Here is a 20951-nt window from a genome sequence, read left to right on the forward strand (position 1 = left end):
TTTTTATGCAAAGCGCTCGCAACTAAAATAATGTCTATGCTAATGGGCGAGTGGATTTTGAAGATGCTTCGCTCGCTGCCCCCTCCCCGGCTATCTGATGTGAGGCGACATTGTGTCTCGTCGAACTTTGCCTGCCGCCCATTAAAAATGCTAATTTTCAAAATACTTTTCAGCTGAGAGCAAAATGGCAATCAGAAACACAGCAGCAGCAGCAGCTTCTCCCTGCTGGACTTGCTCATTAACAAATTGGCCAGAAATGGCCAGGTCCGAGTGCAACAACAACTCTGAATGCGAAATTCAAAGCCAGTATAGCTACAATCTCGGAAGTGGGTTATTGATTTAGGATCAGCTTACGATACATCTTCAAGATACACATTTTGAGATATTGTATCTTTTCCAAGAAAGTTATCTCCTAAGGGGGGCTCTCTCCAAAAAGTCATATGCAAAGTGGGATTAGTTTTCGGGACCTGCACCACGCTATCGGGACTATGCTCCTTGAGAGGGTATAGGGGCGACCGACAGAGACAGAGCGAAATCGGGGAAAAACATGATGACGAAACTGCGTCGCCGCAGACAAGTGAATTTCCACTCGTTCACCCACACACACACAAGCTCACACTTTCACACACACCACGAAAGAGGTGCGCGGTCGCAGAGCCGAAACCAAAACAAGGAACTGTGGAAGTGGAACAGGCGAGAGGAGCGATCTCACGGGTCGCATGTGGAAGGTGTTGGGAGCGGGTTTAAGAGTGCAGATCGAGGAGCGATCAGCTGCGCGGTGGCGGGTCAAGGGGCAGGGGCTGAAAATATTTCAAATTCCAGCAATGCATTGCAGAAGAGCCCCTCACTTTCCACTCGAAATATGTACATATCTTGGGGAGGGGCGCGGACTTTGGACAAAAGATCCGCGCCAAAATCCGAAATGCAAGATGCAGAATGCAAAGTGGACGGAAAACAAAAGTTCTACGGCCAGTGGGGCAACAAAAACAGCAAATAGACGCCAGGAGAAAACAAGTGCGTCACTTGCTCATAAATAATTGATGGGAGTCGCATTCAAATGCTCGCCATCGAGGCAATAACGGAACCATGACTTGCAAATCGCCATCAAAGCAGTCGCATAACTGTCTTTCACTTGAAGTCCACTAATCAATTCGGGACTGTTGCAGTGCTGCTTCGGGCCTGGTGGTGCTGGTGGTGTGCTGAAAAGTCCACCTAAACTCGATAAAATATGCTAAAAATAAATAAAACCAAATATTCATTGAAATGCTGCTCAAAAATTCACTCCATGCTCTCTCTTTCGTGTTCCGTTTCCCTGTTCCCCCCAGTGGATTGTGGATTGTGGAGGGTGGAACGCGTTGATTGTTTTGTTCCGTTTCGTGCTCGGCTCTGACACTTTATTTCACTCCTCATTCGTAAAATTTGTGTCGAGCTGCGCGGTTGCGGAGCGGATGATTGAAAATCTTTCTCGGAGCTCGGCTCGGAATCTGTCGAATTTTGTGTTCAATCCCTAATCCGACACCCAGAACCTCGGATCGGATATCGGAAGTGTGCGAGCAGTATTTGTGGAGCTCTCGAAAAGTCGCTAAGCGTCAGACTGTGTTTACGTTCACGCGTACGTGTGTTTGTGTGCGTGTGTGTGTGTAGTACTAACTGTAACTGCAAGCAATAAAACAAAATTGCATAAATTGTAATTTGTCGTCAAAGTGAAACCACAAGTGAAGCGTGGAAAGAAACAAACAGAGCGATAATTAGTCAAAAGACCGTGGGCAGCAGGCAGCAGAAACTCGAGTGAGAAAGCGGGTAGCGCGAGATGAGCGAGGATAGCGGCTGACCAAACATTCAGTTTACCGTTGTTTTCGCCGTCTTCCCTCTCCAGCAGAGCCTCCCTCCCGGAGCGGAGGAGCCCGGCCTACCCATGAAATGTAAAAGTTGGTCTAATAAACTCAACAACTTCGTCGTCCGCAAGCTAAAGTCCATCAAGGTAACTAAACATCCCGCCCAGAAATCCACTAAGCATTTATGTAACAGCCCTAGAAAATCTTAAATTTCCCTTAAAAAAAATATTTATTTGGAATCTGTGCTGGTTTCTATTTATTCGCTTTCTAAAAACGGGGCTTCCAAAAATTTCCACTCCAACACAAGTGATAAGAATAGAAAATCAGAATCGGGGGCGGATCTGTCCGTTTGGGAAGTTTCCGGAACCGTAGCTTCTTGAAGGAGAGCTCCGACTCCCGACTCCCAGCTCCCAGCAGCACGCTAGTAATTATCTATTGAACTTTATGCAACGCCGCTCCTCCATTTTCCATCTCCGACTTAGCTATGTAATACATATATTTCTGCTTTGCGAAAACACAGTTTGCGAGCCAGGGAAAACGCAGATGCCTTTCACTTGCATGTCTGTTGCTCGCTCGGGTTGTTATTGTTTTTGCTTTTGTTTACTACGTCTCCTCCGTAGTCTCCTCGTTGCTCCGTCCCTGTCTCGCGTTTCGGTCGATCCACCCTCGCCGCCGCCCTGCGCCCGCCTCTTGTTCCAATTCAGTTTTCCTTGCCCCCCCCCATTTTTTACGCATTTTGTTTTGTCCGCTCTGTTTTCCCTCCGTGCTGCCTCCGTTCCTTCTCCACTTTCCACTTCCCTGTTTCGTGTGTATTCGTATTCCTTTTCGTTTTCTCCCCCGTTCGTGTTACTCCACTGAGGTTTATTTTTACCCGCTCTCTTAGGGGCGCGAAAATTCCTTAAATTCTTTTTCTCCACATTTTCCAGCAGGAAAAACGAGTTTTTCCAGCAGCGCCGCATTCTTGTGCCTTCTCGCTCGCCGCTCTTCTGCCATCTCCCTCCCTCGCCATTGCGCTCTGCTTCTTGCTTGTTTACAGTTAGGAATGCGGTCGCTCTTACGTTTCACAAGCGCTCTCTTTGCTCAGAGGCTGTTTTCTGGATTGAAACTTGTTCGATTATTCTTGTGTAAGATCTGAGCTGCAATGGGGCTTAGTTTTGTGGAAAATGGTACTTCCCATAGTTCATAGGCATTATTTTCAGAAAAATTACAATTAACTTCTGTTTGGTGCCCGCTCCCGGACTATTTTTTTTTTAGCAAGTTTGCTTCGAACATGCTCGGGCTGTCGAGCAAGGTTGCTGCCAACATGTTGTGTTGTGCCTCTCGGAATAACATTCTGTTGAAAAGAGCAAACTGTTAATTAGCAGGGACTGTTAAGATCTGTGAGCACTATGTACACAGGGTGATTTTGGGAGAACGAACAAACCCCACAAGGTGCCAATGCTCTCGAAAACTCTTTAATTTTCATAAAATAAAGTGAATAAAATTTAAAATGGGTACCCTGATTAAAATTACAACACGACTGCCCTGTACACCTCTCCCCCGGGCCCTCAATCATGGTCTCGGGGGGACTAGCAGTGTTGCCACCTATCATCAGGAGAGAGAGCAGCTAGAATTCTAGCTAACAGAGCTCTGTTTCGGCTGCAATGGCAACCCTAGCTCCAATTAGAAAATCCAACGGCAGCGTTGCGCGACAGAGCCGAGTCTGTTCGGAGCGAACTGAGTGCTCGAACAGAAACATTTGAAATCGAGTGTATCCGTATCTGTATCTGTATCTGTACACTCGTATATATCGATATGTGCGGTGTGGTGGTGCGATTAAATAATACTCCGCGAAAGGCCAAACAAATTACATAAAGTGGAAAACAACAGAACAGAAAGAACCGATTTCTGCCGCAACGTGCTGTGTTCATCGCCGATTGTTTTCATTAGTAGCCCAATTAATTAGCAAAAAGTCCTTGTTTACAAGCCAATACAGCTATACAACACCTACGCAACAGAAACAACAATAAAAACACAGCAGCAGAAAAAGCAAAACAACAGCGAGACACAACTTTGTCTCGTGTCGTCTCTTTCTCAAAAATTTTCCTACTGCGTCGCCTACAATTCGCCATTGCTGCTGTGTTTCGGGCAAATTCCGGTCGAATGCTGCGACAACATATACAACGCGATTATTACTCAAATTTATCTGTGCAGTCGAAGGCAGAAGCTGAGGCAGAAGCAGAAGCGGGAGCTGAGCAACAAAAGCAAGAGTGTGGAAAATCAAAGTGGCCAAATAAATTGAAACAGATCCGAGAAATACGCGCGCTTTGTTGTGGTTGTGTGTCGTGAGTCGCATGTCGTATGTTGTGTGTGTGTTGTGCTGGCGCTCTTCCTCTTGCTGCGTGTGCCCATTGGAATTTGTACCCTGAATCGCAATTACAACATACACAGCCAGCCGTCCCTCTCTCTTCACTCTCTCTCTCTCTCTCTCTCTCTCTCTCTCTCTCTCTCTCTCTCTGTCTCCGTCGCCCCATTCTACGCACTCGGAGAGTGGAGCTAAGAGAGTACGCAGTGTTGTAACAGTCGATGCCCGAGCGCGGACACGTAAGTGGGAGGGGGATGGGGATGTGGGTCGGGTGGGGGGCAGGAGCGAAGTGGGCCAGCGAGCGCAATGGAACTGCATTGCCGTCGCCCCTCCCCCTCGCTCCACAAGCCATTTCATTCATAAGCGCAGTCCCACTATGCGCTTTTCCCTGAAAAGCGAGAAAAGCAGGCCTGGCCTTTGGCGTCACACAAGGCGAGTCGAAAGCTGAGAAAATCCCAAGTTCAAAATTTCGGTTTCTAGTGCGAGAAGAAGCAGCAGCAGAATGGAGAATAACCCGGTTCTTGTGCAGGTACTGTCTCGGGTCTTCTTCCGTCCAGTCCGTGGCCAGTCCGCGAAACCTACCCCACTCGGCGGGCCCAAAAAATATTCAAAACATGTCTCGCAAGGGAAGCATGGTCAGGGGCGGGGGAAGGGGCTGGAGGGACCGCGAAATTATCGTCTGATCCGCTCGCTGGCCCGTCCAATAAAAATCAAAAGTCGGCGGCGGAGAACCAGCCAAGGCGTTGGCTAAAAATACAAGCCAAGAAGCACGGGGGAGCGATGAAAAAATTTCCGCGAATTTTTATTGCTGTTTGCATAAAAAAGTGTTTTTCAGAAGTGGCATTCCACCGCCCGCCGCGCCACGCCCACCACGCCCCATCTAGCACCTGAGTGCCTCCCACCTGAGGACTCGCCTCCGATTGGGGCTTAATCGAAAGATGGATAATTGTTCCCTTGGCGCCAGATCCGAGACTTGGGCTGCTTTCTGGCCGCATACCTTGGCGGCGCGTCCTCTCCCCCCCTCCTTCTGTTTATTTTCTGCCACTTCTAATCAGCCCCCCGCCCGCCGGCCCAGCTGCTGCATTTTTGCTTTCAATTGGCTGCATTCTGTAGACGGGCGAGCATTTCGTTTAAAAATACGGCCCCAGCACAGACACATGGGGCTGAGTCGTCCCGTCCGGGGCGGATCGGGGCAGGAGGCAGCGGCAGAAACGTCCAACGGCGTTGGCCTGGCAATAAAATAGATTAATTTAAATGTCATTTTCGTCTAGACGCCGCCGCTGCCGCCACCGAGATGGCGAGCGGTTCTTGGCAGCGTCTCTAGATCGGTTACGGTTACATACATATAGTGCGCCTCTGTCACCGGTGGGGGCGGGGGCCCAGCCACCCACACTGGCCACACCGGCCCCACTGGAGGGGCGGCTTGCTCGCTCCTCTGAATTTTTCCACGCCGCTCCGTTGTACACTCACTTGCCGCACTTTCTGGCCCGACTCATGCAAATGAGGCGCTGTCTGACGTAGGAGCTGGTCCGGGGTCCGGCAATGTAATGGACTCGATAGCCCCTGAGTTTGGGAATTTCCTGTTTTTTCTCTCCATGTATTCCGCTCGCCATTCACCAATGGGCCGACCAGTTCCAGCTACCAGCTCCCCAGCTCCAGCCGCTGACGCAGATATGCGGCTTAATTAGCCGAAAATAAAGAGCCAAAAATTAGGCAAAAAAAAAAGTAGGTTGGCAGCTTTTTGGAGGCAGCGTTGAAGCGGCCCCGGCCGCGGCCGAGTTCAAATGTTTATTTTGTTTGGATTTGGATTTGGAATTGGAATGGCTCGTGGGTGTAGCGCTTCTGAGGTCATGTCTTAACATAGAGAGCGAGAGACTCCTCCGATTTCCATGCGGGCTGCCGCCGCGCCGGAGGCAGAACCTCTCTGAAAAGTGAACCAACCGCATTCCGATGTGTGTGACGCACGTCGTCTGAACCGTCGAGGAGCTGCGGCCCGCGCAGATAATACACCTGTTTTAGGGCCAGGCCCTTGGGGCCTTCCCCGCCACGCCATGGAGGACCTACCCAGCCTCTGCACCTGCCCCTGCCTCCGCCTCCAACATAGCCACAGATCTAAGCCCCACTTGGCGCTCCGAAATCAGCCCAGTCGCAGCTGAAAAGCCAAACTTTCATTGACGCATTTGCTCACCTTGCTTTTATGGCCTTTTGATTTTTATTCAAATTTCGGTTCGGCTAGTTTTATGGGCTTTGTCTGAGGGGCGCTGCTGTTGTTGCATAATTAATAATCTGGGCTGATCGGAGCCTGGTCGGAGTTGGGGCAAGGTATCTGCGGCGGCGCTGTTCGAGTGTCGGATGCCCCAGCCCCCAACCCCCCAACCCCCCAGCAGCCGAGAAACTGGTCGGCCAGCGAACGAGCAGACGAACAAAGTACAAAGCAAAACAAGCCAAAGTCCAGCACCGCCAGCATAGCGGCAGCATAGGCTTCTAACGAAAACGCAAACAGGTGGCAATGAACTCCATTGTTGTTTTCATTCTGTGCTCCGCTCCGAGTCCTTGAACCCGCCGAAATCCCACAGAGCGCGGCAATGAACTTGACGTCAGCGGCGGACGGAGGGGCGGCCGGGCCGGGCCTTTGTAGTTTCGGCTGAGTCTGTTGTCTTTGGAAGTGCTTTTGCGGACCTGTTCTCGAGTTCCGCTTTGGGCCTCCCCCTGCCGCCACCAATCTCTCCAGAAATCCAGAAATAGTCTGTGGCTGCGCAGCAGAAGCCTAATTATTGCGTGCTGGGATCGGGAGTAGATGCCTACTCCCCAGACACTCTGGCATGGAATCTAACAGCTCTAATAACACTCTCCTCCCTCTCTCCCCGCAGATTAACGGAGCACAGCAGCAGCAGCAGCTCCAGTCACCAAGCGGGGCCAGCATCGCAGGGGCATCCGTCGTCTCTGTCTCGGTGGCAGCCGCCTCCAGCAGCAACATCATTGAGCCGCAGCTCAGCATTGCGGCCACCACAACAACGGCGCCTACAGCGGCTACCATGCCGGCTATGGCCAAGGAGAAGGCCTCAGCAGCAGTCTCCTTGGGCGAGTCGAACTACCTGACGGAGCTGGCCGTGGTGGTGGGCATGGCCACCACAGCGGCGGCGGCCCAGCGGCTGCAGCAGGCGCCCCCGGCCGTCCACGTCTGCGGCTGCGGATCGGCCTCGGCGGCCGCGGAGAACAACAACAATAGCCGCTACGGCAGCGGCAACAAGTGTCTGACAAACGGTGAGTTCCCTCGATCTGCCAAGTTCTCTCGCCCGCCGGTGCTAACTAACACTCTCCCCCTTCTTTCAGGCCACACCTCGCCTCTGGCGGCGGCGGTCGCCAGCAACAGTTCGTCGGTGGCCACCACGCCGCAGTGCAGCAAGTTGTGCTGTCGGCAGCAGTACCAGATATTGGAACATGTCCAATTTAGCTGCAACATGCAGCTACAGACGCACCAACTGCAGCAGCAGCAGCAGCCACATCAGCATCAGCAGCAGCAGCAACAGAATCCTGCGGCCAGGCGGTCGCCGAACGACTTCATCTTCGGACGCTACATTGGCGAGGGAAGCTTCAGTATGGTGTACCTGGCGGTGGACATCCACTCCCGCCGCGAGTATGCAAGTAAGTCTGCCACACGCCTCACTTTCGCTTAGTGTGCCACAGAACGCCCACTCGCTTGCACCCGATTGGCAGCCGCGCTTGTAGTTGTATGGCCTCTGCTTGGCGCCAGCCGAGAATGCGGTCGCCACGTAGACGCCAACGATGCCCCCGCCGTCGTCACCTGCCCACTTGTGCTCGCTATCCGAGCGGTTGTGTGCGAAATTGGGATGACATGAGCTCCGACCGGGGCTGGCTCTGGATCGGTGACATTTTAGTGCGCCTAAAAATAGTGAGAAGTGGCCAGAATCAGTGGTCGCTCACGTGACCCATTTGTTATTGGTGACTTCATGGGCTGGCGGCGGCGCACGCAATCGGCAAGCCAAACAAATGGCCCGGATAATGGACGAAAGTTGGCTGTTATCAGCTGGTGATAACGCTGTTGTCGCATTCGGAGTAGCTGTAGCTGTTTTGGTGGCATTTCGATGGAATCGAGCTGAACCTGAAAGCGCTGAGCTGGCTGAGATCTGATCAGCTGTTTTGCCAAGTGGGGACTCCCCTCCGCCCTGCAGTTTCAACCAGTCCGGAGCGGGCTGAAAGCAGCTGTGGCTCTTATTGCTCCCCAGATTTCTAACCCCATTGTTTCGGGGCTGATAGCCCCCAGCCCACAGACTACTTGTTTTTCCAGCTTGTTTATTTGTGCTAAGCCAATTTGCCCAAGATTTTCACAGTTGTTTTGCGGCGTAGGGGTGGGCCGGTGGGGCGGAGGGGCATGTGTTGTCACAGCAGCAGCGCGGCTCCGGCGGCAAAACAGTCGGCGAATCGATATCGGATGTGGCAGCAGAGCTCAGTCCAGCCGGCAGCGGCACGTGTCGCATAAACTGCAGACGGCAGCAGCTCGTCCAGGGGCGGAGTGGGAGGGCCAGGCGCGTGGCTCTCGGAATGCACTTGTCGCGGGGGGGTGGCTCGATAGTGCAGCATTGGCAGAACGGCACGATACTCCGGACATTGCCAACAGAGTGACAACACCTGTGCCTACTGTACTCCAAAGCGAAGAGCAGGGGCTCTGCCGCAGATGCCCTCCTGAGCCAGTGCACTTTCGACATTGACTCGATGTGGCACAAAGCACTCGCAAATATTGACAAACACTTGCAGTCGAAATGTCGGCCAGTTTGAAGGTCACAGCGCAGTGCGTTCCGTAGCAAGCAACAATTGTGTGTCTGGCTACGCACCCACCTCCCACTCCCACTGCCCCTCCCACCCCACCCACTCGCACACACACGCTCACGCACTCTCACGATGAACGCAGCAGTTTTCGATTTCGTTCTCGCCCCACCGCCCAGCCCCGTGCTCGACCTCCTCTCGCTTCTATTTTTTGTTTTGTTTTTTCTGCCTTCAATGACGACAGCAGCGCAGGCAGGCGTCTGTTTGACGCCATACTAGCGGCGAAATACGAAATTGGGCTCTGGGCCTTTCGGCTATTTCATCATCTGGGGCAACAACAAGAGGCCAGCTCGCTCGCCCCTACCTGGCGTCGCGGTGAGGCCTTTTCCCGACAACACGTGTTAGCGTTCTGCCCTCTCCCTCTGCCGCAGCCGGAAGATAATCCTGCGCGCAGACGTCATTGTCTGAGGATGATTTGTCTGAGATGCAGCTGTCGATCTCCCCGAGGAACACGGAGGCTCCTCGGGAGATAAGCGATTGGCAGACCTTGTTAGTTTTCTGTTTGTTTTCCGTCTTCGCCTCACCCACGCAGCCAGGCAACGCGAGGATGTGCAGGCAGGCGATTTTGTATCTTCTGGATACATTGTCTTTGGAGAGGGCACTTCAGAGCGTTTTCCAAGTACAAGTACCCGCAATGCCCCTCCCCCTTGAACTCCTAGGGAAGCCTAGAACCCGTTTCCAGACTCTTCGCTGGGGTTATTGCTTTCCCCTCATGGCTCTGTTGGGTCTGTTGGCCAGCCAGCTCCTCCCGGCTGCTTCCAGCGTGTTATTTTTAATTACACACTTATTTTTGGACAGCAGCTGCTGCGCAGTCGCAGCTGGCGGAGGGTATTCAACCGAAATGGGCTCCTGAGGGGCTTGTTTTGGCTGCAACTCGATAGCGGGCCGGCGAACTGGGTCATTCAACCGGGGGTCGGATAGGACCTGGGGGTAGGAAGGGCCCGCTTTGCACCTTGTGCCTCGCTCTCTGCCGGGGCGTCGAGGGGGTGGCCCTGCACGTGCCAAGGACATTCGGCCTTTATGGCCGAAATTAAGTAGCGCCAGGAAGTCGCTCGCTGAAACGAGGAAGAGCTCGGCAGGAGACGGGCTGGAGGGCAGTGTCTGTTCCATTTCGTTTTATGTTTCTGATACTCGCTCGCACACACCCGGCACTCGCATGGCGTGTAGTTGCGGTCGAAGTCCTTGCGTGCAGTCTGGGTGTCGCCGAGTCCCCTCGCCACGCGAAGCTCGGGCTCCAAGGGGCAATAAACTGCTGCTGGGCGAGCGAGCGAGGAGCAACAGAGAGCCATAATGGCAATAAAAAGAGGCAACAGAAGTGATTACGACCGACGAACAGAGCGGAGTCTGGGCGAGTCCCCCTTCTCGGGCACTGGGGGGGGCTTTCGATGAAAGTGTCCCCCTGGTGGCATTTCGGGCTGCCGTTCAAAGACCTCCCGATACCCGTTCCAGCACATTCTAATTAGTTCTGGCAGTCTGTTACGTCATGGGGCCAATTAATGGAATTGAAATTAAAACGTGGAGTGGCGAGGGCGCTGCCAGCGACTCGTTTGTGGCGCTCTTTGGATCTGGTCTGCGAGCGCGGCTGGGAAGAATCGGCATCGACTCTGAGATTTATTTGTGCGGGGGCCGCCTGTGTCTGGGCCCCAAAAGGGGAATCTCTCTAAAAATAGCGAGTGCCTCCCCCGCGGGCGGAGCGGTTCTCCGAGGGACGCAGTGGCCTTGCGCCGAAAACTAGATCTTGCAATGGGAAAGCCTGAAGACTCCAGCATCTCCTCCTCATCGGGCTTTTCCAGTTTTCCAACGCCTCTCTGCATGGTCGTTGTCCTCCGGATAGGCCGCAGAATAGCTCCTTGCTTCGGTTTATTTATAGAACCTGTAGCTGCGAGCCGTAAGCTGGCTGGCTGGCCTGGCTTGGCGAAGCGAGTTGGCCAAATGACTTGTTGCCTGTTTTTATGGCGCAACAACAATCCATTGCAATTTGCAGTCTGTCGATCTCCGCTCTCGCCGTGCCATTCTAAAACCCGTTGGATTGCATTCCACTGGCCTTCCCAGAGCGAGCTGCAACACGCCCCAGCCTCAGCCTCAGCCCCAGTCCCAGCGAGTTGCACTCCCGAGCCGTCCTCGTTCTTCTCCGTGGGGCTCCGTGTTGTTTGTTTATAAGCCGAGACTTTGTTTTGATTGAGCTCCGAATTCGATGCAATGTTGTGTGTCTTCTATGACTTGGTCGCCACTCTAGACCCAACACCCTATGGAATCGAAAATAAACCCTGAATTCCCGATTCCGCTGTTCTCTGGCCAGCCTTTTTGGCGGGAACCCGAAGCGGAGCTGCCAAGCAAGCTTTCGGCAAATATTTATGCTTAGACTGCGAATTGTGCCTCATCTGCAGCTGGTGGCTCGCTCAGGGCCTGGCTGGCTTCTTGTTTGTGTTTATGTTTGTCTTTGTTTTTGTTGGCTTGGTGTGGTTGTTGGTGCACAAGCTGCAAGTTGAAGAAAGCAGAAACGGCAGCTGGCGGCAGCAAGTTCAAGGCTACGCTTATCAGGGGGCCGTTAAACCCAGCCGAAAAGGCAAATAGAAGCTAACCGAAAAATATCAGACTGCTGGAGGAGCTGGAGCTGGAGGGGAATAAGTAATTGTGACTTTTTAAATTAAAGCACAAGGAAGAGGCCAAACATGCACAAACAACAGGGAGCAGGGCGGCAAGCATGCGAATAATTTGTGATTCAATGCAGTCGGATGGGAGGCGATAATCGTGCCTACAAGCTCATGCCTAGTACTAGTATAAGCACTAGTATTAGTACTAGTATCTAGTACCTAGTACCTGTGGGGTAAGAGTGTGCTTTTTGCGCAACAGCTTTTTGAAGGTCAAGCTTATTTTTACGCACTTTTCGCCATTCCGCCGCCGCCGCCGAATGGGAAATTTAAAACGCATAAAAACATTTTCGCGCTTCTTCAGATTTCTCGATAATTTGTTGCTGCGCCGCGCTCGCTTCGTTAATCTTTTAATTGCCGTGTTTTGTTTTCCTCTGTGTGTTTGTTTTGCTGCCACTCGACCCACGACTTATCGTCCCAATGTTTTTTAGACCGAATTCGATTTTGAATAGGTATGCCAGCCCGTACATATGTACGTATATGTTCTGGTCGGCGGTAGTTGTTGGCAGGGCGTTTGTTTTGATCTTGATAGGGGAAAGCTGTGGACAGATCGCAGCGGTTGAGTCCCATTCCCACCACACATCTTCGATAGTGTACGCCGCTCGGTGTGGGCAAGTGTACTACGTATTCGCGCAATATATACACCCCTTGGGACCTGGTATTTTTAGCCTTTTTTATTGGATTTGTGATTTTCCTACACCGCCTGATTTCGAACCAGTGGGCGGAGGGGGCTGTCGCTGATAAGCGGTGTTAACCGGGCTCGGATGGGCAGTACCGTTAGCCCACCAGGTCGCCGGTGGAGGGCTCCGGGGAGTAGCCTCCCTCGGTTGTAGGCAGGCCGGATGCCCCAGGCGGGAGGGAGGTGCGACAACCAGTTCGGAGAATCGCCGGAGCTCTCTCTGTTCTCCGACTTCCCACCGCGACGGGGAAGAGGGACTCGGAAACCAGTTCCAGCTCCCAACGCTTGCTTTCATTTGGCTCGCTGTTGAGTTAGCAATTTCGTCTAGATTCCTGTCCCTCGCCGTCGATTGCCCTTTTCCTTTCGTTCTGCATTCATTTCAATAAGCCAGAAGTTTACCATTTATTAACCTTGATCCGTTCTCCCATTGCAGTCAAAGTGTGCGAGAAGAGACTGATCCTGCGCGAACGGAAGCAGGAGTACATCAAGCGGGAGCGCGAGGTGATGCACATGATGAGCAACGTGCCCGGGTTCGTGACCCTGTCGTGCACGTTCCAGGACCAGCGATCGCTCTACTTCGTGATGACCTACGCCCGCAAGGGCGACCTGCTGCCCTACATTAACCGCGTCGGCTCCTTCGACGTGGCCTGCACGCGGCACTACGCCGCCGAGCTGCTCCTGGCCTGCGAGCACATGCACCGCCGCAACGTGGTGCACCGCGACCTCAAGCCAGAGAACATCCTGCTCGACGAGGACATGCACACTCTCATCGCCGACTTCGGCTCGGCCAAGGTCATGACCCCCCGCGAACGGGACGAGGCTGCCGAGCACTGCTCCGAGCAGCGGCGTCAGCACTCCGACGAGGATGACGAGGACCTCGACCGGGCCGACAACGAGGAGGACGAGTATTACGACCGCGACTCGGAGGAGTTGGACGAGAACGATGGCGAGGAGCAGCAGGACGAGTTGGACTCGCCGCGGCACCGCCAGAGGCGCTCTGCCCGTCACAGGGGCAGGCGGAGCAGCTTCGTAGGCACGGCGCAGTACGTCTCCCCGGAGGTGCTCAAAAACGGACCCATCACTCCGGCGGCTGATCTGTGGGCACTGGGGTGCATCATCTACCAAATGATCTCTGGCCTGCCCCCCTTCCGCGGCAGCAACGACTACATCATCTTCAAGGAGATCCTCGACTGCGCCGTGGACTTCCCGCAGGGCTTTGACAAGGACGCCGAGGACCTGGTCCGCAAGCTGCTCAAGATCGACCCCCGCGACCGTCTGGGCGCCCAGGACGAATTCGGCTACTATGAGAGCATCCGGGCGCACCCATTCTTCGCCGGAGTCAACTGGCAGACGCTTCGTCAGGAGACCCCGCCGCCCATCTACCCCTACCTGCCGGGCGTGAGCCAGGACGAGGACATCCGCTCCAGCTACAGCGTGCCTGGGGACCTGGAGCCAGGTCTGGACGAGCGCCAGATCTCCCGACTGCTCAGTGCCGAACTGGGCGTGGGCAGCAGCGTGGCCATGCCCGCCAAGCGCTCCACTGCCAAAAGTGAGTATTTTAAACCGATGAGGTACAGCATCAGAACTAACTAGCCCTTTCTCCACCAGACTCCTTCGACCTGAGCGACGCCGAGAAGCTGCAGCGACTGGAGCAGCAGAAGACTGACAAGTGGCACCACTTCGCCGACGGCGAGGTGATTCTCAAGAAAGGCTTTGTGAACAAGCGGAAGGGTCTGTTCGCCCGCAAGCGGATGCTGCTGTTGACTACCGGGCCGCGGCTGATCTACATAGATCCCGTGGCGATGATCAAGAAGGGCGAGATCCCCTGGAGCCCGGAGCTGCGGGCCGAGTACAAGAACTTCAAGATCTTCTTTGTCCACACGGTGAGTGTTGAGGTGGTCGTAGATGGTGGAAAGACTGTGGAAAGTGCTAGTTGCCGGTTGGGGGACGGATGGAGGGTGACGTCATGGCTGTCTCGGTCGCACGCCCACTAAAAAGCCATTTGGGGGGCACTTTATGGCCCCGGCACGTGTTGGCGATGAAAACAAATTAAATGCGGCATTGAAAACTGCACACGCAACAGAGATAAAAAGCGACTTGAACTGGAATAGGAAGGGGTGAAGACCTGAAACGAGCGCCAACTAATTTGTGTATTCTTTTGCATTGCAGCCAAATCGCACCTACTACTTGGATGACCCCGAGGGCTACGCCATCCACTGGTCAGAGGCCATTGAAAATATGCGCAAGCTCACCTACGGTGAGGGTGCCTCCACCTCCACATCCACGTCAGCATCCGTCTCTTCCTCTGCAGCGTCGGCAGCATCCTGTTCCAGCGGTAGCACCAATAGCCTGTCTGTCGCCAACTCCTCGGCCGCCGCATCAAGCAGTTCTCCTACGGCGCGGCGCAGCTCGCCAGTCAGCACGTCAAAGTCTTCAGCATCAGTTGCGGCGGGCAGCCGGACGACAGGAAGCAGCAGCAGCAGCAGTAGCAGAACAGGGACCTCCCCTAGCAAAAAAACGGCGTCCAAGTGAGCGAGCGCTCGCAGCGGATGACCCCTAGTTGTAGCAAAGTGAAATTAAATTCTAATTTAGTGGAAATTTAGTGCAAACAATAGCGAGGAAGAGCCGGGAATAGAATAGGCGCTGGAGAAGTGTAGGATTAGGAGACTAGGACTAGCAAGTAGCCATAGGAGTAGGTGATAATGCGGAACTAATGTTCGTGTCTTTAGTGCTAATTAGAACCCAATTTATGTTCATCATTTGTGCTTAGGCGAAGAATACTAAACTAAACTAATCTATACGCTAAAGTAACTAGTAACGGCTAAGTAATTCAATTCGAACTTAAATTAAATATTTATATGAAACATACATAAATACCTATATGTAGTCGTATTTAGCGCGTAGTTAGTCACAATTTAAATTAAATGAATTTGAACTAGGATCGGATCCGGGAGCAGATAGGATTTTGGGCTTGGACCGGACCTTCACTGATTTCATAAAACGAGGAGAAGTTTATTTAATTTGTGAAACAATAGAAAAATGGGTGGAACTATATATGAATATATATATACGATGTATATACATTAATATGTATACTTTATCTCTACGTATTCTCTGTCTGAGGAAGTTAAGTTTGTGTTTCTGTGTTAAGGCGGCAAAAATCACGTATCCAAATGTAAATTTTGTAAACAATGAAACTATGTAACTATGTACAATATATATATATATATATGCATAAATGTGCGCACGGCAACAGAAACCCTAAGCGGACAGATTGGCAGGCGATGTGAGGGGAGTGCTCCTGCCAGCTCGCCCATCTTCTAGTTAATTCTAATCTAATGCTCTACGCTAATTGAAATTGTCGTTATTCTTTCGTTTTCGTTTTCCAATTGCCCTATAAAGAAATGTATAAGACTTGAGCTACTCTAATTGCAACAGCAACCCTAACTAAAAGGCGAATTCCGAATTTGATTTCATTTTTATTTGATAAGAGCCGAGCGCGCGCAGTGGAGGTTCCAGTGGAGTGTCTACACAGGAAGTCTTATACAGCAGAGTGTAAATGTAAACCGTATTTGTAATAGCTAACCATTAACATAAGACAGACTGTTTAAAGGGTAAAGTTTCTAAAACTCAAGCGTATTAGTTGAATTCTGTAAACGTCTGAGTTGCGCCTACTACTATATCACTACCACCACTAGATCACTAGATCCCTAGACCACTAGACCCCTATCTTTACGTGTTAAGCCAGTGGCGGAGGAGTATAAATAGCTAACGGAAGTTGAAAGAAAGCAAAAAATACATTTTGTATATACATATCGCCCCTAGCCGCCCGCGATCCCCACGATCGGACAGGGCGGTGGGCGTGAGCTGCAGAAGTCGGTATAAATATAAACTAATTCTGTTTGTAACTATTAAGTAAATTATTTTTGTTAACCTTAAGTAAGTTAAATTTACCGCAAGATTGCAGAATGCAAGAACACACATTTACATAAGTATACAATTAATTAAATTAAACGCAAATTACGATTTATTATGGAGAAGAGCCTATTATGGAGAGCTTATAGATTCTCTCACCTGTAAAATAAATATTTAAAAAATAGCATGTAGACAGACATCAGACACAGAAGGAGCATAAAGCAACAAATTTTCACACCGCATATTATATTATGCATAAACAGAGAGCAAAACAAAAAATTCTAAATGAACGTATCACTAAAAGATCATTAAAAAAATTAAAGCAAAAATACAACATTTTCCGAAACTACAAAAATTCAACCAAATTTGTTTTTATTTCGGTTTGCTTTGGTTCGACAATTGGCAGATTTCTTTAACGCAAGAACTCTCCCTGCTGGAAGTTATTATTCGAAAGGAGTTCTCCTGCCCATGACACCTGTCCAGCCCCCTTACCACCCTTACCACCCACTTTGACGAGCAAAAAAATCGGAAAGGGTTTGAAAAACCTTTAGGTTTCGAGGATAACACGACTTAGTTTTATTTATATTTTGAGCTGCCGTACCTAAACACATATTTGAGAGGGATTGATTGCAAAATAAGCATTTTTAAACATTTTCTTAGTTTGCGACTAAAACTGATTGTTCACCTCTATAGCGAATCTTACTTTTAAGACGCACTTTTAAGACGTACATCCTAGCGTTATGTTTTGGCATTTCGAATAGCAATAAAGAGGAGTTTCCAAACGAAAATCTATCCAATAGACAAAGTGCCTAGTGAACCGGTAGAAGTTTAGATGAAAATGAAACTAAAACAAAATCTGACTAGTGGAATTAGATCATTTCCCACGTGCCAGAGCCAAAGTATACGACCTGTTTCGACTACGAGACTACAAGGACTAAGACACATTGATTCATAAAATTAATGCTCCATGTGAACTTTCACGTGAGGGGATTCGTTTTGTATGTATTTAGTTTAGGAACCACACGATTCTTAGTTAAGGGAAGTGTTTAGTCAAAGTATATTACTAATTAAGACCGTATATACAAATGGCAAATAATATATACGTATTTAACAATATAAAATACCTAAATCCAATAACACCACACTTCGATTTTCCCTCATGACTAACCGAAATCCTAACAGTTGATCCATTATTCCAACAGAAACAAAACCTCGGCACTGTTTGTTAATTCAAAAGTAAGGTACAGTAATTGTAGAGACACTGTAAAGTCGAACGAGAGTTGGTTAAAATAAAAAGCGAGCGAAAAAAAAGACACGATTTTGTTTAAATGGATTGGCAGAGACATGGACATGGCTTTTCTCCTTCATCCTCCGTTTTAAAAGGAATTGAAAATGGGGCAAGAGTCGATAGATAGGATTTTAAGATTTTTATAGACATCGTTATGGGATCGAAACTGAATTGGCGGAGATATGGATACGGCTTCTGGCTATATCCTCCGGTTTGGAGGGGGATCCCAGATTGAAAATGGGGAAAAAAGTCGATCGAAAATCGTGGTTAGGGTTTAGATGGAGATCGATGGGGAATCTTCCGAGGAATAGATAAAGGTATCCCGCTCTGGGATCAGAGCTGAATTGGCGGAGATATGGATACGGCTTCTGGCCATATACTGGCATCCTCCGGTTTTGAGGGGAATCCCAGATTGAAAATGGGGAAAAAAGTCGATCGAAAATCGTGGTTAGGGTTTAGATGGAGATCGATAGGGAATCTTCCGAGGAATTGGTAAAGGTATCCCGCTCTGGGATCGGAGCTGAATTGGCGGAGACATGGATACTGCTTCTGGCCATATACTGGCATTCTCCGGTTTTAAGGGGAATCCCAGATTGAAAATGGGGAAAAAAGTCGATCGAAAATCGTGGTTAGGGTTTAGATGGAGATCGATAGGGAATCTTCCGAAGAATCGATAACAGTATCCCGCTCTGGAATCGGACCTGAATTGGCGGAGATATGGATACGGCTTCTGGCCATATACTGGCATCCTCCGGTTTTGAGGGGGATCCCAGAATGAAAATGGGGAAAAAACTCGATTGAAAATCGTGGTTAGGGTTTAGATGGAGATCGATGGGGAGTCTTCCAAGGAATCGATAAAGGTATCCCGCTCTGGGAGCGGAGCTGAATTGGCGGAGATATGGATACGGCTTCTGGCCATATACTGGCATTCTCCGGTTTTAAGGGGAATCCCAGATTGAAAATGGGGAAAAAAGTCGATCGAAAATCGTGGTTAGGGTTTAGATGGAGATCGATGGGGAGTCTTCCAAGGAATCGATAAAGGTATCCCGCTCTGGGATCGGAGCTAAATTGGCGAAGATATGGATACGGCTTCTGGCCATATACTGGCATCCTCCGGTTTTGAGGGGGATCCCAGATTGAAAATGGGGAAAAAACTCGATTGAAAATCGTGGTTAGGGTTTAGATGGAGATCGATGGGGAGTCTTCCAAGGAATCGATAAAGGTATCCCGCTCTGGGATCGGAGCTGAATTGGCGAAGATATGGATACGGCTTCTGGCCATATACTGGCATTCTCCGGTTTTAAGGGGAATCCCAGATTGAAAATGGGGGAAAAAGTCGATCGAAAATCGTGGTTAGGGCTTAGATTGAGATCGATGGGGAGTCTTCCAAGGAATCGATAAAGGTATCCCGCTCTGGGATCGGAGCTGAATTGGCGAAGATATGGATACGGCTTCTGGCCATATACTGGCATTCTCGAATTGGTAAAGGTATCCCGCTCTGGGATCGGAGCTGAATTGGCGAAGATATGGATACGGCTTCTGGCCATATACTGGCATTCTCCGGTTTTGAGGGGGATCCCAGATTGAAAATGGGGAAAAAAGTCGATCGAAAATCGTGGTTAGGGCTTAGATTGAGATCGATGGGGAGTCTTCCAAGGAATCGATAAAGGTATCCCGCTCTGGGATCGGAGCTGAATTGGCGAAGATATTGATACGGCTTCTGGCCATATACTGGCATCCTCCGGTTTTGAGGGGGATCCCAGATTGAAAATGGGGAAAAAAGTCGATCGAAAATCGTGGTTAGGGCTTAGATTGAGATCGATGGGGAGTCTTCCAAGGAATCGATAAAGGTATCCCGCTCTGGGATCGGAGCTGAAATGGCGAAGAGATGGATACGGCTTCTGGCCATATTCTGGCATCCTCCGGTTTTGAGGGGGATCCCAGATTGAAAATGGGGAAAAAAGTCGATCGAAAAACGTTGTTAGGATTTTGATGCAGATTGATGGGGAATCTTCCGACGAATTGGTAAAGGTATCCCGCTCTGGGATCGGAGCTGAATTGGCGAAGATATGGATACGGCTTCTGGCCATATACTGGCATTCTCCGGTTTTAAGGGGAATCCCAGATTGAAAATGGGGAAAAAAGTCGATCGAAAATCGTGGTTAGGGCTTAGATTGAGATCGATAGGGAATCTTCCGACGAATTGGTAAAGGTATCCCGCTCTGGGATCGGAGCTGAATTGGCGAAGATATGGATACGGCTTCTGGCCATATACTGGCATCCTCCGGTTTTGAGGGGGATCCCAGATTGAAAATGGGGAAAAAACTCGATCGAAAATCGTGGTTAGGGTTTAGATGGAGATCGATAGGGAATCTTCCGACGAATTGGTAAAGGTATCCCGCTCTGGGATCGGAGCTGAATTGGCGAAGATATGGATACGGCTTCTGGCCATATACTGGCATCCTCCGGTTTTGAGGGGGATCCCAGATTGAAAATGGGGAAAAAAGTCGATCGAAAATCGTGGTTAGGGCTTAGATTGAGATCGATAGGGAATCTTCCGACGAATTGGTAAAGGTATCCCGTTCTGGGATCGGAGCTGAATTAGCGAAGATATGGATACGGCTTCTGGCCATATACTGGCATTCTCCGGTTTTGAGGGTGATCCCAGATTGAAAATGGGGAAAAAAGTCGATCGAAAAACGTTGTTAGGGTTTAGATGGAGATCGATAGGGAATCTTCCGAAGAATCGATAAAGGTATCCCGCTCTGGGATCGGAGCTGAATTGGCGGAGATATGGATACGGCTTCTGGCCATATACTGGCTTTCTCCGGTTTTAAGGGGAACCCCAGATTGAAAATGGGGAAAAAAGTCGATCGAAAATCGTGGTTAGGGCTTAGATGGAGATCGATGGGGAGTCTTCCAAGGAATCGATAAAGGTATCCCGCTCTGGGATCGGAGCTGAAATGGCGAAGAGATGGATACGGCTTCTGGCCATATTCTGGCATCCTCCGGTTTTGAGGGGGACCAGATTGAAAATGGGGAAAAAAGTCGATCGAAAATCGTGGTTAGGGCTTAGATTGAGATCGATGGGGAGTCTTCCAAGGAATCGATAAAGGTATCCCGCTCTGGGATCGGAGCTGAAATGGCGAAGAGATGGATACGGCTTCTGGCCATATTCTGGCATCCTCCGGTTTTGAGGGGGATCCCAGATTGAAAATGGGGAAAAAAGTCGATCGAAAATCGTGGTTAGGGCTTAGATTGAGATCGATAGGGAATCTTCCGACGAATTGGTAAAGGTATCCCGCTCTGGGATCGGAGCTGAATTGGCGGAGATATGGATACGGCTTCTGGCCATATACTGGCTTTCTCCGGTTTTAAGGGGAATCCCAGATTG

The 20951-nt window shown here is 50.4% G+C and overlaps 1 protein-coding gene across 3 annotated transcripts; it reads left to right on the forward strand.

Moving 5' to 3' along the window:
- Positions 1 to 1381: 1381 nt before the first annotated feature.
- LOC6507508 (3-phosphoinositide-dependent protein kinase 1) lies at positions 1382 to 16618 on the forward strand. Of its 3 annotated transcripts, none has more exons than XM_001955824.4 (6): positions 1382 to 1981; positions 7050 to 7443; positions 7513 to 7824; positions 12788 to 13903; positions 13963 to 14237; positions 14524 to 16618. In XM_001955824.4, the coding sequence occupies exons 1-6, from the start codon at positions 1916 to 1918 to the stop codon at positions 14884 to 14886; spliced, it is 2526 nt and encodes an 841-aa protein (XP_001955860.1). In that variant the 5' UTR covers positions 1382 to 1915; the 3' UTR covers positions 14887 to 16618. The 3 variants fall into 3 exon arrangements, with proteins under 3 accessions (XP_001955860.1, XP_014765284.1, XP_014765283.1); XM_014909798.3 differs by lacking the exon at positions 1382 to 1981 and adding an exon at positions 3492 to 4418; XM_014909797.3 differs by lacking the exon at positions 1382 to 1981 and adding an exon at positions 4535 to 4708.
- Positions 16619 to 20951: the final 4333 nt, after the last annotated feature.

Source organism: Drosophila ananassae, chromosome 2R (genome assembly GCF_017639315.1).
Source record: "Drosophila ananassae strain 14024-0371.13 chromosome 2R, ASM1763931v2, whole genome shotgun sequence".
In the NCBI taxonomy this organism is placed as follows: Eukaryota; Metazoa; Arthropoda; class Insecta; order Diptera; family Drosophilidae; genus Drosophila; species Drosophila ananassae.